This window comes from Limanda limanda, chromosome 14 (assembly GCF_963576545.1).
Source record: "Limanda limanda chromosome 14, fLimLim1.1, whole genome shotgun sequence".
Classification (NCBI taxonomy): domain Eukaryota; kingdom Metazoa; phylum Chordata; class Actinopteri; order Pleuronectiformes; family Pleuronectidae; genus Limanda; species Limanda limanda.
The window spans coordinates 8,628,707-8,644,095 of record NC_083649.1 but is presented as its reverse complement, the minus strand read 5'-3'; the positions used below and the strand labels follow the sequence as shown (position 1 = coordinate 8,644,095).

At 42.1% G+C, this 15,389-nt stretch overlaps 1 protein-coding gene across 1 annotated transcript; it reads right to left on the bottom strand.

Moving 5' to 3' along the window:
* Positions 1-181: 181 nt before the first annotated feature.
* Positions 182-15,049, bottom strand: uspl1 (ubiquitin specific peptidase like 1). The gene is made up of 10 exons (XM_061086410.1): positions 14,935-15,049; positions 13,269-13,425; positions 12,606-12,728; positions 11,583-12,513; positions 10,978-11,088; positions 8,249-8,378; positions 6,735-6,860; positions 5,308-5,468; positions 2,236-3,196; positions 182-2,085 (listed from the first exon to the last, which is right to left on the bottom strand). The coding sequence occupies exons 2-10, from the start codon at positions 13,392-13,394 to the stop codon at positions 1,248-1,250; spliced, it is 3,507 nt and encodes a 1,168-aa protein (XP_060942393.1). The 5' UTR covers positions 13,395-13,425; positions 14,935-15,049; the 3' UTR covers positions 182-1,247.
* Between the last annotated feature and the right edge of the window lie 340 nt (positions 15,050-15,389).

Here is a 15,389-nt window from a genome sequence, read left to right as displayed (position 1 = left end):
CCCAGGTTGATCTGGACCAGAACTTCAAGAGTAAGGTACTGTGAAATCAAAAGTGTGATTCACTGATTCAACACATGTAGACACAGTAACCTTAATTCATAACTGAAAATATAAATATTCTATCCAGAAAGGTGGATTCAATGAAATGTATGCAGTTTTCTTTTAAAAAAAATTCTCATAGTTTGTAAATATAGTATTTATTAAACGACACTAAAAAAAAAGAAACTTCGTTCCCAAGAATTTTCAAGTAGTTTTTCAAGAATAACAAAACAAACAAACAAACACAACGGCTTCATACAGCCTCTTTCATACAGTTCACGCAAACTACAAAAGTGCCAAAGTTGGAGAAAACTCTTCAAGTTGCCGTTAATAAACTTTGTTCAACAAACCATAGCAAACATTGACACATTCAAACTTCATGAAGTTTTTAGAAAAGATCAAGAAACTATTAACATGCAGCAATATTATATTCAACCACTTTAACTGGCAGATAACATTTCACGAGTTGAACTGACGCGTGATCGATCAGATTCAAAATCATTCGTAAAATTTGAATTCCTTATTGAATCGTTTATTTAGAGTGGGATGTGAACTAATTTCCCTCAGTGCAATAAACAAAATATATATAACATGATATTTAACAATGTACATTCTTCTGTTGGATTTAAAGATACATAATTATCACCTTTATTTTATAAAGATATTAGTATTTCATTTATGTCACTTTCAAACTTAAACCTCGTCACTGTGCTGCGTTTAAGCGATGCAGGACTTTCGCCAGTTTCGTCAACGTTATGCAGCCAAACGTGTAGAATAGGATTTAGCTCGAGTTCGCATTTTAACATGATTGTTTCCGAATATTTAAACAGATTTGTTCGCTGCCACTACCACCACACAAATAATACACTTTACAGTTGTTTCGATGAACAGTTTAAAACACTTTGGTCTTGATAATAGCGTCACTAATTGTCAACCATAATGTACAGGATGTCTGTAGTGTGGGAGGGAGGATCAAGACCAAACCAAACGAACTGAAGAAAGAACGACGATAAGGACTTTGATAATATGTTCATTAGCAATTGATCTTAACATCTTTGGTTTTCACCAAATCGTTACTGGCTGCAGGAACCCATCCTAATAGATGAGGTGCAGATAATTAAATAAGAACATTTTGCATAATTTTCTCACAACAGGAAGTCAGTTTGAAAGTTATCTGTGCAGCAGGAAAAAAATCATTTCACCACAGTTTACACGAACAGATCAAGTGCACTTAGAGCCTCGCTCTCCAGATCTGTTGGCCCTTGAGTCACAGCCTGAGAAAGAAACTCGTCCAAAAAGTTTTCAGTGTAGGCCCCCCCGTTCATAAGAGCATTTGGTTGCGACACGGCCCCACCAGCATGAACCCCGTAGTCCAACTGGTCGACTCCATTCTGTCCTTTGGCGAGCATCTGGAGGAAGTCGGTGCTGTCTGGCGATAGGTTGCTGGCTGTGGTTGCGGGCGACAGCAGATCCGAGAGGAAGTCGTCGCAGTTGGAGCCGTCGTACGTACTGGAGGTCACCGTGTGGGGAGAGGTCAGGTCAGTGCTGTCCGGTCGGAGGCTCGCTCCACCCGAATGACCCAACATTTGATTCAGCTTGGCGAGCTTCTTCTTCTTCGCTTTCAGTTTCTTCAGCAGCTTGTAGCGGAGGGCGTCCGTGTCACTGAGATCCGGAGGAACCTTGGACGACTGGCCTCTGGAGGAGATCTCAGGGTGCCCGTTCTTTTTGGGCGTAGGGACGATCGTAGGAGACACCAACGTTGTGTTCATCAGTGATACTTGGGAGAGAGAGGTGATGGGTGAAAACGGCGTTGATTTTCCACAGAGAGGGGCGGGGGACGCCACTGGACTCGGTGCGTTAGAGCTCTGGTTGCCGAATCCGCCGTACATCTCTGCAGCTTTCAGAGGGAGACTGTCACTCTCCTCTAGCCTGAGCTGCAGTTTGGGGACGAATCCTCCAGGAGTCTGCTGCTGTCTCTTCACAGGGATGGAGCGAGGGGTGGGAATAGAGAGAGGGGTGGGGACAGAGCGAGGGGCGGGGCTAGAGCGAGGGGTGGAAATAGAGCGAGGGGTGGAAATAGAGCGAGGGGTGGGGACAGAGCGAGGGGTTGAAGTGGGTTTCACTTGTGTGGCCAAGGCGGGTGTGAAGGTGGGTGTGAAGGTGGGGGTGAAGGTGGGTGTGAAGGTGGGTGTGAAGGTGGGGGTGAAGGTGGGGGTGAAGGTGGGGGTGAATTTGTCCTCGGACTTGGCCGCAGGGTGTTTGCTGAGCAGGAAGGACCAGCGGCTGTGCCGAACCAGTGCCGATTGCTTTGTGAGATCGTTCTGACTGGTACCAGTAGAAAGCGAGGGGGGCGTGGTAGTTTGAATTGGGGGCGTTTCCTCCCGAGCTGCAGCGGCCTCGGGTTTGCCACCGACTTCTCCTGTGGGCTCAGGCATCACAGGTGGAGCTGCTGTTGATGAGGCGGCTTTGGTATCTTTTCGTCGACCCACAGCTCTGACTCTGCTCGCTCTTCTCCCTCGTCCTCTCCTGGCGGCGCCCGGCACATATGTGGGATCGCTCGTCACGCCATCCCCAGACGCCGTGTCGGGGGTGGAGGGAGGAGCCTCATCGGGGGCGGGACACATCTCAGCACCCATCCCAGTGGAGGAGCTGTCCGGTGACGCATCGAGCGTCTCACTCTTACAGGGGTCGCTCCAACCCGGACTTCTCCTGTCGTCATCTACAGGCGTCGTCTCTGAATCCGTTTTCAACTCCACCAGTGTGAGTGTGATGATGTCGCTGTGGCTCAGGCCCTCGAAGGTTTCCAGCAGCGTCGTGGAGCCGATGGATGTGTCGGCTGGAATGGTCGTGTCCATGATGCTGCTGCCGTCGTCTGAGAGCACAGAGATCATGTCAGTGTCGTGATGTGCCAGGAGAGACTGGTCGGGGGAGCAGACCAACACTTCCTCTGCTGCTGCTGCTACGTTTAGAGCCGGGATCATCTCAGTTGTTGTTGGGGGGGGAGAGTCAGTAAATGTGCTGGAGGGAGAACAGAGACGAGGCTCTTTCTCCTCCTCCACTTCCCAAAAGACGATGTGCATCTCCTGGGCAGGGACCGGGAGCTTCTGATGGGTCTTACATTCTGGATGTTTCAAGTCATCGTATTCCAGCCATGAGCCTGTGAGGAGCAGGAACACAGTTAGAAAAGTAAATCAGCCGGTGTAGCCTGCATGTTTACAGGATGTGTTATGATTACAGTCTAAGCCAATAATTGTTCAGATCAATCTTGAGTTTTTGAGGTTTGCTTCATACCTCTGGTTTTCAGGCTCAACCATACAACTATATTTTCATTAGAAAAATTGTTGTTTCAAACCGAAACAATCTCATGGGCCAGCAGCGTTTCTAAATTTGTCCGTTTCAGCGAATCTAAAACTTATGAGTAACCTGGACTTCAGGCAAATCTGTAGCAGACTTGAGCATCGAACTCAAGGTTATTTGCAAACTTGAGCTTTTTCAACTAGTCTAACTTTTTCTTGTAGATGTATGTGGTTCGGTCAGTTTTGATCTCAGCTTCAGATTTGTCAGATAGCTCTTATGATAAATATCATTGTAGCTTTTTTTGAAAAATATTTGGTTTAATTCCTTCGCTTAAACCAAACATTTCTTTCACGGGAGAATCTAGGCTAAAACGGCAGAAACACATGCAAGATAAACATTAAATAACTTAACACAGATTTATAATAAAGATCTAATGTAGAAAGCCTAATCAAAAGTAGCTTTAAAATCTTAGCTGACGAGTTAAGAAAACTAATTCTGTATAAATGACAGTGGATCAAGATCTTCAGGGCTGCAAAGGTTAACATTACATTAACTGTCCAGCAGAATGTGCTGTTGAGAAACTACAACCTAGAAGAATTCAATGATTAACCTTCATGCACTGGTGTTCCTGGTTTCACACCACAAGTTAAAATGTAGGTTAGAGTTTGACATAAGGAAGCACAGAAAAAAAAACTGGTTCCCTGGTATGTTATTTCACTGATTCATGAAAATGTATTAAATTACATCTTCCATCTTCTGACTATATGGCAAAGCAATTTATAAATAGTGAAAGTTGCTCTCTTGCAAACAAACCAGACGCCTGTGCTGGAAAGCGAGTTCAACATACCAAGGATTTCTTTTAAATACCTGCCTTCACCGAGCAGAACACTTGCCTCAGTTCAACCTGCATTTTATTGTGTTGCTCTTAATTACAGCTACTGAACAAAGCGCTGAATGTGATACGAGAAGAAACGCTGAGAGCGGCAGGTCTATCGGGTTCAAGTGACAACCAAAGGCAATTTGTTTTAACAGAATGATCTCATATCTAGAGACAGAAATGATTTCCAGTCACTAAAGTAAGGGTATTATTATCAGTCAGGCAAGTTCATCAAATTTCTGATCATTTGAGCATTATTGAGCTTTTGTCTGAATGCGTAACTGATGCAGATACAAAAAGATAAAAGTAACAACAGATAAGAGAAGAAAAGTCTGATGAGGTCAATCTGATGAAAATGTCACCTTATGAGGATAAGGTGAGACAAGGAGAGAATAACCCTAAAAAGGCCAGGTTATCTCTCAGACAGTAGGTGTCCATAGTTTTTAAATAAAGACTGAAATAAATTTGGAACGCTAAGTTAATCAAAACCATATTTAAGAGCTTAATTCAGATTTTACACTCTTTAAGACTGTGCAGAAATTCATTTTATATTTAGCAGTGCGTGAAGCACTCGTCTAATAAAATACATTTAGATCCTATTATTATTATCATCATCACAAGTTCTCATGTTATTCTGAGCTGCTGAGATAGAATAAGAGTCACAGCATTAACACTGTCAGGAGTCATGTTGGAATAAAATGGAAGTGATAAAAGTTGTGTATTTCTACAGTGTGATAAAATCACTCTGTTTGTTAGAAGCTCTTCTTTAAGAGTGGACACACAGAAAGTGTTTAAGAGCACAACAATTAACCTGATCCATAAAACTATCTACTCATTTGTCCCTGTTTGGTTCCTATAGGTGTGTGGCCCTGGTTTTCCAGAGATCTGATTTGGTCTTGTTGACTTGTTTTGATCTGATTCTCAGAAGTCGAACCTGCTAACCCGCTCCGGAGCCAGGTAGGTAGGTAGCATAAGTTACCATGGCGACATGCACGGTACAGGCTTAATGCAGGTAAACCAGTTATTCTTTACATCTTACACTGGTGAAATGAAGGTAATAAACAGATGAAGAGAAGCGGCCATAAGATACCCACCGTCAGAACGACTCATCCAGGTGACAAAGTGCTTCAGTCGGTGGTCGTACTGGATGACAGTGGTGACCGAGTAGCGTCTCCCTCTGAAGGCGAAGCTGTACATTCTGACGTCACTGTCAGGGAGCCCCTCCACAAAGTGCAGCATGAACACGGGAGGCACACTACAGAAAACACAAAGCAGAAGTCTGGTTAAGCGGATGTTAGGTTCATGTTCCATTAAATACTTTACAAACACTGTTTAAACAAAAGAGCACCTGTACTGTTGTTCTCCCTCCTCCCAATACACATTCAATGTGTTACTACTGGAGTGAGTGTGATTATAAGGAAGCAACATTTAATAATTTTATGGGGACAATTCAACAGTGATTTTACTTGCCCTGGCAGGTAGTTACTGTCACTATAGACAGACAGTTAAAGTGAATTGGTTAATTTGTGGTGCAGATATGGAGGCACTGGTTTTGTTTCTACCTTTCTAATCACACAACTGACTCTTCTGAGGATAATCTATTTTCCTCCATGGAGATAGAACTTATTCAGTAGTTTAACTGTACGTTAAAAGGAACAGTTTCTTTACACAGTAACAACGTGTAATTTTGTTCAACATCTACAGTGTAATCATCTCCTAAAGGTACAGTTGCAGGTTAAAGTGTGGGCTCCGGCTAAATTACATGTTTTGTTGATAATTGTGGTGAAAATAACTGAGTACGACCGACGCAGAAAACACATTCGCTGTGTTGCTTTTTATGTCACCACTTATACAAGTAGAAGTGACAGCCCCTGATAGAAAGAGATTTTCTCCCCTTCCTGACTCCGCTCGCTCTTTTTCTCTCGCGCTGACACATGCACTCTCACACACACAATCAGTGGGATCGGACACATGTGTAAAGTCAGACTGGGTATAATGGTCAAGGAGCTGGAGGAGATGACTGGGCACACTTGATTTCCCTCGATACGGTTGGATGATAGCGACAGAGAGGAGCAGAAAATACTGACTGAGGCAGGGGGGGGCAAAACGTGTATGAAAAGACCAAATTATGACTCAAATACGATTCTGTCCCAAGCCGGTTGATCAGTATATCCGTGATCACTATATCATGTTTTCTGTAAAAACAAGTACTAGTGTTTTGTTGGGAGGCGGAGACGGCAGGAATTTCTTCGGAGGGGGCCGCCTCGCAATTCTCCAAGTAGTCCCTATTTCAGTTATCAGGTGTAGCTCAATGAGTGTAAGAATACAGCATAGGCTGCGTACGCAATGTACACACACAAACACACACATGAGTGCAATGAAAACACAAACAGACAAAAAATACACAAACCAAAATGCAGTGGTCTTAATTTTCAACTTGGTATATACACAGGTGAATATAAAACCTGTGAATTCTCATAAGGTTATTCATTTTAACGTTAATGAAACAAAGAAGTCTCACCTCTCCAGTATCATCGTCCTCCTCTGCTTCTTTCTGCAGCAGAAGTTGCACGGAGCCAGATGAACTGCATGAAGTGGGTTCCAATCAGGCACAATGTTTGTGAAGGAGGGAAGAGTTTTCGTGAGCCTGAAAAGTAAAGCATGAATTATATTTAGGATTTAAACAAGATAGCAATTTAGAGACAATTTTACAGATTAATATTATTTTCTGTACAATGTGGTGTCAAGGCTGTGGAGTCGTAGCATCTATGATACAATGTTCCATGTTGAACCTGTATTATCTGAGGAATTCCTCTGCTGAGTCTGTTGGTTTGTTTGTCAGATTTCACTAAAAGGCCTGAACGTATTTCCATGAAACTTGGTTGAAGGATGTGGTTTGGGCCCGGGAAGAATTCATTACATTTCGGCGAGGATCTGGACAGAGGTGTGGATTACATGACTCTTTCTTTCTCCACTCTTTTTAACATTTGCAGATAGGGGGCTTTTTTTTGCCCTTTTCACAGATTACCCAGAGAACAATTCATGAATCCTAATCATAAGAATCAGACATATTCAGGGGACTGAGGTAGTGGTAATCTCATGCAGATCCAAATAAGAATCTGGATCTAGTCAATTTAAATGTGGTGTCATAAGGGAACTATTGGACGGAAGTATACGCTTATTCTTGTTATTTGTCATAAGACATGAAATACAAATCTTAATAAGCGAGCTGTTAAAACTGAACAATGTAATTTTTTTTGTCAATCTGCAGCTGAAAGACAAATATTGTCTCTGTTAAAACCGTCCTCCAGCGTTTAATCAACTGGCTGAATAACAGAACATTATTGAACCACAAGTTTCCTAATAAATTTTCATTTATCACGTAAAAAAAGCTAAATATTCACATGACGGTTTGCTTTTCCTCCTCAGTCTGATATAACTGTGCATACCCTTGAGTCTTGTACTATTGGTTAGACAAAACAAGAATCTGAAGACATTACCTTGGGCTCTGGGAAACTGTTTCTCCTCACAAGGTTGCTCGGTTTATACAGCAGTTACAGAATCATGATAGACTTGTGGTAGCATAACATTGTCAAGACAGGACCAAGCACCGTTCCCCTGGAGAGAATATTCTACCACTAGAGGCTCTGTGCAGTTCAGTACATGTTTTTCAAACGGCCTCATTGAATATGCTTTTCTTTCTCTCGAGACATGTCGCTAATAACCAGAGCTTAATGGGCTGAGGGTTTTCAGCATTATTAGAGACTAATCAACAATCCCCTGTTCACAGTCACTTTTGGATAAATGAGCTGAAACATGTTTTTTTAACAAAAGAACTTGTTTTCAATGATTCATTCATTTGTTCATTTTCTAATTCCAAAACAAACAGTGATGGACGTTCTTCTTCCGGCCATGATTTCTTTCAATCTCACCACTAACTCCTGGATGTGAAAGCTCTAGGGCAAGTTTCTAATTCACGTTAAGACAAAGCTCTTCAGTGAATCGAGTGAAATATGGAATATGATCATCACCTACCTTTCTGAGGAAGCTGCTCCACACGCACTGCACTTGAACTCCCACTGAAAGGTCGACTGGAAGAGAGGCTCCGCCCACGAGTCCAATGAGAGCAGAAGCGGCGCGGCAAATACCGGACTCTCTTTCTGACCTGAAATCCAAAACATACAGCGGTTGGATAATAATAACACTTCAACTTTCATATCATCAGTGGACGAGATGTGGTTCAGAGATTACGTGGGTTTGCACACATGAAAATGAAAAGTATGTCCCTTTGACTATATTTAAACATCATCCCCATTCTTCTGTATTTTTAATATTCAAAGTGTGACACCGGCCTTGTGCGGTCTCCTGCTTCCATCTAGGGATTCAGCAGTTGAGGCAATTAGGGCTGTAGTTGTTTGAAAATCTAATATTTTGTGATTACATCCGGATTTATCATGTGATTAAATCTTGTAGCTGCAATTTGGCAAAATAAAAACCCGACTAGTAGATTCATTGTATATTTCTTTTTGTCACAGTTATCTGTTTGGCAAAAAAAGTGGCATCCGGGTTTATGAAATCTAACATTTATGAACAGAAGGCTTGAGGGGCCTTGGGAGCATTGTGTTGTGGAGTTTGAAAAGCATTCGCTCAGACAGCTCTCCCCTGCTCACAGTAGCTCGGCACTGTTTGCATGTTGCTGCTCATCTAGCACTGGTTTCAAATTAGTGCTGGTGACTTCACAAACAGAGTGCAAAGAAATGTTTTCTTTCTTTATCTTGATTAGTGTCTTTGCATCCATCAAATGTTCTCCATCTGTCCGGGAGAGTCTGTTCTAGACTCTCTTACCTCAAAAGGAAAATACGTATCCATGAAATTGATTTAAAAAGAATGAGCTTCACCGGATCAATAGCGGATTTTGAAATCAACGTTTTAGTTTGATAGATTCATTATAGCATAGAAAGACATAGAAAACTGAAATGATCACTCTGCTTCATTAAACAATCTCCACACCAGAGAGAAAGGACAAGAAAACAATGAGGAAGTGGTGGCTCAACGAATCACTTGTATCTTTTCTCTTGCTTTTCTGGCCATGTTTAATAAAAATGTACAGTATCCTGAGCAGAACAAGAGACCACTGCAAGACATAAACCTCCTGTGACACATAGTCGCTCAGGATGCTTCTGTGAGCAGCAGTATTCCTGACACCAACACTATGGTTGTGTTACGTTTTAACTAACACACGCATGAATTGGTAACAAGGTTGATGTTGTGTTTTCGCCCCTGTCCATTTGTTAGTTTGCTTATATTTAGGCAGGATTTTGCAAAAAGCTACAGAACTGATTTCCTTGAAACCGGGCGGAGGGATGGGACATGGGCCAAGAAAGAACTCGTACGATTTGGGTGTAGAAACGAGCAAAAAGCAGGCAAAGGATTATTATTATCAATTTTTTTGGTCACTAACTTAAAAGAATAATTATTTTTTTTACATTTCAAGCTATTTTTGGGGGAATAATTCAGGGATCTAGGTAGAAAAACAAAATTAGGCATATTTAGAGAACTGAGGGTTCTTGCACCATTCATTAAAGTCACATTTAATGCTTTTTAAGACCCCATTAAACTATTAATAAGCTTAATAAGAAATCGGAATAACAACATTGACTGAGGGCATCATTGTAACACCTCCTGACAGAGTGCTCAAAATAGGAGGACATAAGAAGAAATGTTTTAACTTTACAAGCACTCCTGGCATGTTCTTTTTGTTCTTAATATCCTGTTCAATTAAAAGTATTGTTATTACCATTGTTGCTGTTGTTGTTTATATTATATTATAAGTCTGTTGTTTATTAGTTTGTTTTTCACGTTGTGTCATGTTTGCCAATAAAGCTTAATTGACTTGAACATAAAACCTATTTTCGATCACATGATTATCATGTTATGCAAAATTCAAGTGCTCACTTTTCCTTTACATTCACCTCCAGATCTCAAGAGAAAGATCTGATTTGCCACGGCGGGCAAGCGGGATAAACACAGGCAACCACCAGAAGTGTCAAGGAAAAGCAAGTGTCCATGAAAGCTAGCCCGCAGCATTCGTCAGCTAACGTGCAACAGGCAGATCTCATGTTACGGTGGTGTTCTCTAAAACTACAGTACAGCCTCAAGGAATATAAATAATACATCACTGTGTCTGCCTGACTCACGTTTCCTTCTTGAATTTGTGCCGTTCACAGACTACAACTGACATGGAGAGACATTACTGGGCTCATTGCAGTTCCATAGCTGACCACTGACCTGCAAGACTTGGAATTGTGTGGCGCTGTAACTTGCTCTTCCCACATGAACACATAACATTCAGCACAGAAGGAAACACCACCGGTGTTTTGTGATCAGAAGCTGTAAAGTTTTACAGCCATTTTTAGAACACTGCGTTTTTTCCCCATCAGCCTTAAAAGCACTGCCTGCAAATTTAATAATTTGCAACAAATTTAATAATTTTGAGCAAATTTAATAATTTGCAGCAAATTAAGGGAGCCTGATCTACGAGTTTGTTTAATTTGGTGCAGCTTTATTGAATTTAAGGGGACTGTTGGGCCTTGGAGACGGTATGTGCTTTAGTTGATGCCACTGTTTTTACTACCTGGAATTACCACAGTAAGTCAGTGGAAACAGACAATAACTAAGATTGTGCAAACCCATTTCTCGAATTGAATTGTTTTTTGTTTGGCTGCTGCCTCACATCCTTGTACAGCTTCAGGGAATAAGCTTACCCAGCTTGCAGTGCAGCTTCGGCTGCAGCAGTTTGAAGACCGACATCCTGAGACTGTGTAGATCTTCGCTGGCCGTTTGCAGCACATGATTTGGCACCTTCACCAAACCATCTAGACAGAGAGCAGATTCAGATAAATTACTTCACGTAAAAGCATCGTATTGTGTTAAATAATTACACAAAAAAAACTAGCTAGACAAACAATTAACCATTGTGTTAGTGAGTAATGCTTTCAGTTTCTTGATGTATCCGCCTCTCAAACATCTGCTGCCATCTCATTGTAATCGCCAATACAATGGAGGCGAGTGGTGTTGATACATGTTATAGTTCAATGTTTTTAACAGCACAAAAATAAACATCACATTGAAATGGCAGAATAAACCTCAGAGGTAGATATGTTAAAATAAGAGCAACTCAATCTACGAGGAAAGATTTATGACTTTTATCGAAATTAGCAGTTTCTATTCAGTATTTTTTGTAAAACAAAAACTATATAAGCAAATGGGAAATTAGTTTCTAGTTTTATGATGGTTGTAAATGCAGCAAGACCAAAAAAACTTCGGTAAGACGACACACAGGTACAATGCAGATCATCGTTAAACTTACCACTGTTGGTCTGTTGATGGACTTGAACGGCAGAACAAATGTCCTCATATTCTCTCATCAGCTGCCAGACAGATGATCGCTGAGGCTCGTCTCGAGGTTTACATTTTCCCAAGCTCTTACAGTTTACCAGAGCAGCAAGCAGCGAGTCCAGCCAACACAGCTTGTCCCTGTTCCGCCAGAAAAGATGATTTGGAGCCGATACAAGCTTCTTTGAGGTAGGAGAAATATCCTGAGTTTCTAATTTAAAGTCTGCTAGGTCCTTGATGACGTCGGCTGTCAGTGATTTCTGCTCCGTTCCTGCAGTCTGCTCCTTGCGCTGAAGCGATGGACCATTGATTTCAGTTGAATAAATGGCCACATTTGTGGAGTTGGACTGATTAGTGACCAGACTGCAGCGTCTGTTCAGCACCTCAGGGTGAATCTTCACCTGCGGGGAGTCCTCCTCTGCCTCTGACATACCGAGAGCCGCACAACGATCCCCAGCAGCAGTCAACAAGGCTCCTGATGTGCTCTGCAGGTGTCCAGCCGAGGCCGAGCATCCAGGAGGAGCAAAACCTTCCGTAGAGGCAGCACTGTCTGTTTCCATCTCCAGAACAACATCCTCAACCTGCAGCGATGCCCCCACGGTCTCTGCAGCTGGACAATCAAAGACCCCATTGTATCCATTAACCTTTTCACCATCTGCCTCGGGTCCCGCGTGTTGGCCATTACTGACAGCACAGCGCTCTGCTTGGCGGTAAAGCGTGTCGGTACCATTTGGTGTCCCAAAACTATCAAGTTCACTTGATCGGTGGCGTTTGGGGGAGGGTATAATCGGCTCTTCCTCTTCCAGTGGCAAGGGACTTTTTCGTTTGTTCCCAACCGTGGGCTCCACAGGAACCAATCTAGCCAAAACATCTTCCAAGGAGTGACTGACCAGAGGGAAGAGGCACTGTGTGGGGCATGGAAACAGAAAGGTTAACACAAAAGACACGGTACATTGCTGATTAGTGGAAGGTGTGACACAGCTGTGATGGGACGTACCTGTGGGTTTGTGCAGAGGGTGATTGACTCCTGGAGGTTGATGCGGTAGGAGCGCAGAGGATAGGTCAAGCCCTTTGAAGTGCACCAGGGACAATGCTCCAGTGATGCAGCTCTTTCCTGAACCTTTTGTTTAAAAGAAAAAGTGAAGTGACAAAAACATTGATTAGGTTGAGTCAGGCGTCAACAAACCATCTACTGTCAAACACATTCATCGTTTGATTCTTCCAATAACATTTACATATATATTTGTACAATTGCATCAGTTAATTAGGAAGGTCTTACTTGGTTTACCTTGCAGAAGTGGAGACAACAAGGTCAAGTAAGAACTGCTTAAAGTGACTATCAGGTAAAAAATGTGTTTGAATTTTTGTTGATTTCGTGACTTCAGATTTCTGCTCATCATTGTGTGAATTTAGAATTTTCAGAATCAGCAGATGTCAAATAATTTTTCTTTCAAATTAACACCTTCAGAATAACCATGTTTCATATCATTGGCGGCTTCAAGCCTGCCCAAGTACTTTCGCCTTTTACTTTCAAAGATTTCCGTTAGAGTTTCTTTCCTTTGGTTAAATTTGGATTGGGACTGCCAAGTCACAGTGTTTTTCAAATGTAATTCAGCTTTGCGCAAGTGACCACTGCTAGAGAAGGATGAGCTGTACTGACTTTTCCCAAATACCCTGCCAGTGGTGAGGCCAAAGCCCCCAAACCAGTGTCTTCACCAGTCATTGGCAAACCCCTGCTGCTCTTCTGGTCCACAGCCGTCCGGTACCAGTCAACAATCATTACCATGCCATTGCAACCTGGTACGATTCTGAAGGAGCTGAGGGGGAAAAAAACAGCAACACATGGCGCATGTTAGTTAAAGTGCACAAGTTGTGAAATTTACAAGATAAAGCTCTTCACATTCAGGTGAGACCATAAAACATTCGAAATTTGTCAACCAAGATTATTCTTTTACTTCATCTTATACAGTGGAGGCCATCCTTTTTTTAAATATATATATATATATATATATATATCTGCTTATATTGCAGGACATGTTGCAAATCAACAGGCTACAAGGTGCTTGGCAGTATTATCACATTTGCAAAATGTTGGGATAGAATTCATGACGTACCTTGATTTGACAGGTATTCAGCAAAGGGGCCATTCCCAACTGGTTAATATTAATATGTTTAACAAAAGGTTTCTGGTTTGACTTTCCTTCCAGTTCACTTTATCACGACATTAAACAAACTAAAGCTGAATCCGTCTTATACAAAAGGCGTGTGATAGTGTTTACCTTTGAAAGGTTAAAAAATTACAATTATATAAAAATATAATTGAATGTGGTGCTGTTGAACTGTCCTGCATTGCACAGATGTGTTTTCAGTCTACCCTCAGCGCTAGAAGAGGTGGTAAATAATAAAAACACCTGTTGGTATAATGTAATACAATTCATCAGACTACATTCATAATCTTCCATCACACACACACCTCTCTAAAACAGTTTAAACAAAAACTGGTCATCATAACAGGTGGAATTTAAGCAGGACTGGTGAAGTTGTTTGAGCTTGGTTTTTCCAAATAAACTTCAAATTGAGAGTATGTAAAGATCACAAATGTGTGTATATGATGAAAAACTGTGTAGATATTATTCATAGTGTTTTTATCCATACAGTCCAACCTATTCTATTAGCATTTAAAGTTTTGGTCCACAATTATTTCATCTTGGGGTTTAAATCTTTTCAAATGATTATATGGATAATTTAAAAAACTAGTTAAGCCAATATCAATGATATTACAAGGAATTAATGAGACGTTTCCTAGCAACACAAGTCCCCTGAAGGATAAACAGGTGCACGTTGTCAGACACGTGGGGTCACTCGGGCGGATATTTACTCTGGAAGCACAATAATGAATACACGACTACAGCTGGAGTGGCTGTAACCAGTGTAAACAGCACTGACGACATACTAATACATAACGACTACACTTGACGGTTCTAACTGTTTGATTCATGATTTATGATTTATGAAGAGACGCTGGCAGGACACAATGGAGACCGAGCACCAGTGTCCTCACACATGCTGTGAACGCAGCCTCCACGGAAGAGACAGAGAATCCAACAAAGTGCAAAACACAGATTCCTCAGGTTCGGTTTAAAGCATTATCGTTATAATAAATTATTTAGGCTCCAGTCTAATCCATTAAAAAGCCTCCACGCACCAAACTCTGAGTCCCTGCAGCTAGCGACTAGCATGCTAACACGTTAGCTTAAACCTGTCGTCCCTCTCAGCCGCCGCCGACCTACTTCCGACACTTTTTAATGAATTAACATCATACGTACCGATCCCAGACGCTATATTATAAGAGCTGTGTCGGTGCTGGTCGGTGGAATCCATCCACACATGTCTGTGTGTGTCGGTCCCCGCCGGCGCGGCAAGTCCATGTGCATCGTTTTGTCAGTTTCGTGTTGCCGACGTTCTACTTCCGATGCGCCGGTTGGTTGTGCAGCGGGCTTTGTCTTCCCCCGCCGTGGTGTTGCCAGACAATGGTTCCGCTCAGCCCCATGCGGTCGCTCGGGGGAACTGCAGCCGCCTGGACTCTCTTATTGTTCAGGATGGAGCTGCCGTGAAACCAGAGCAAACCGGTGAGAGCGCGTCGACGTGGTTTCAGCCTCATTATCTTTATCTCCAATGCTTATTAACAGCAGCTCCGAATATTCAATAGGATATGGGTGAGATCCATCTGTTTTGGAAAAAGGACAATACAATTTCCTTGAATAGTCACTATTGTGTCTTA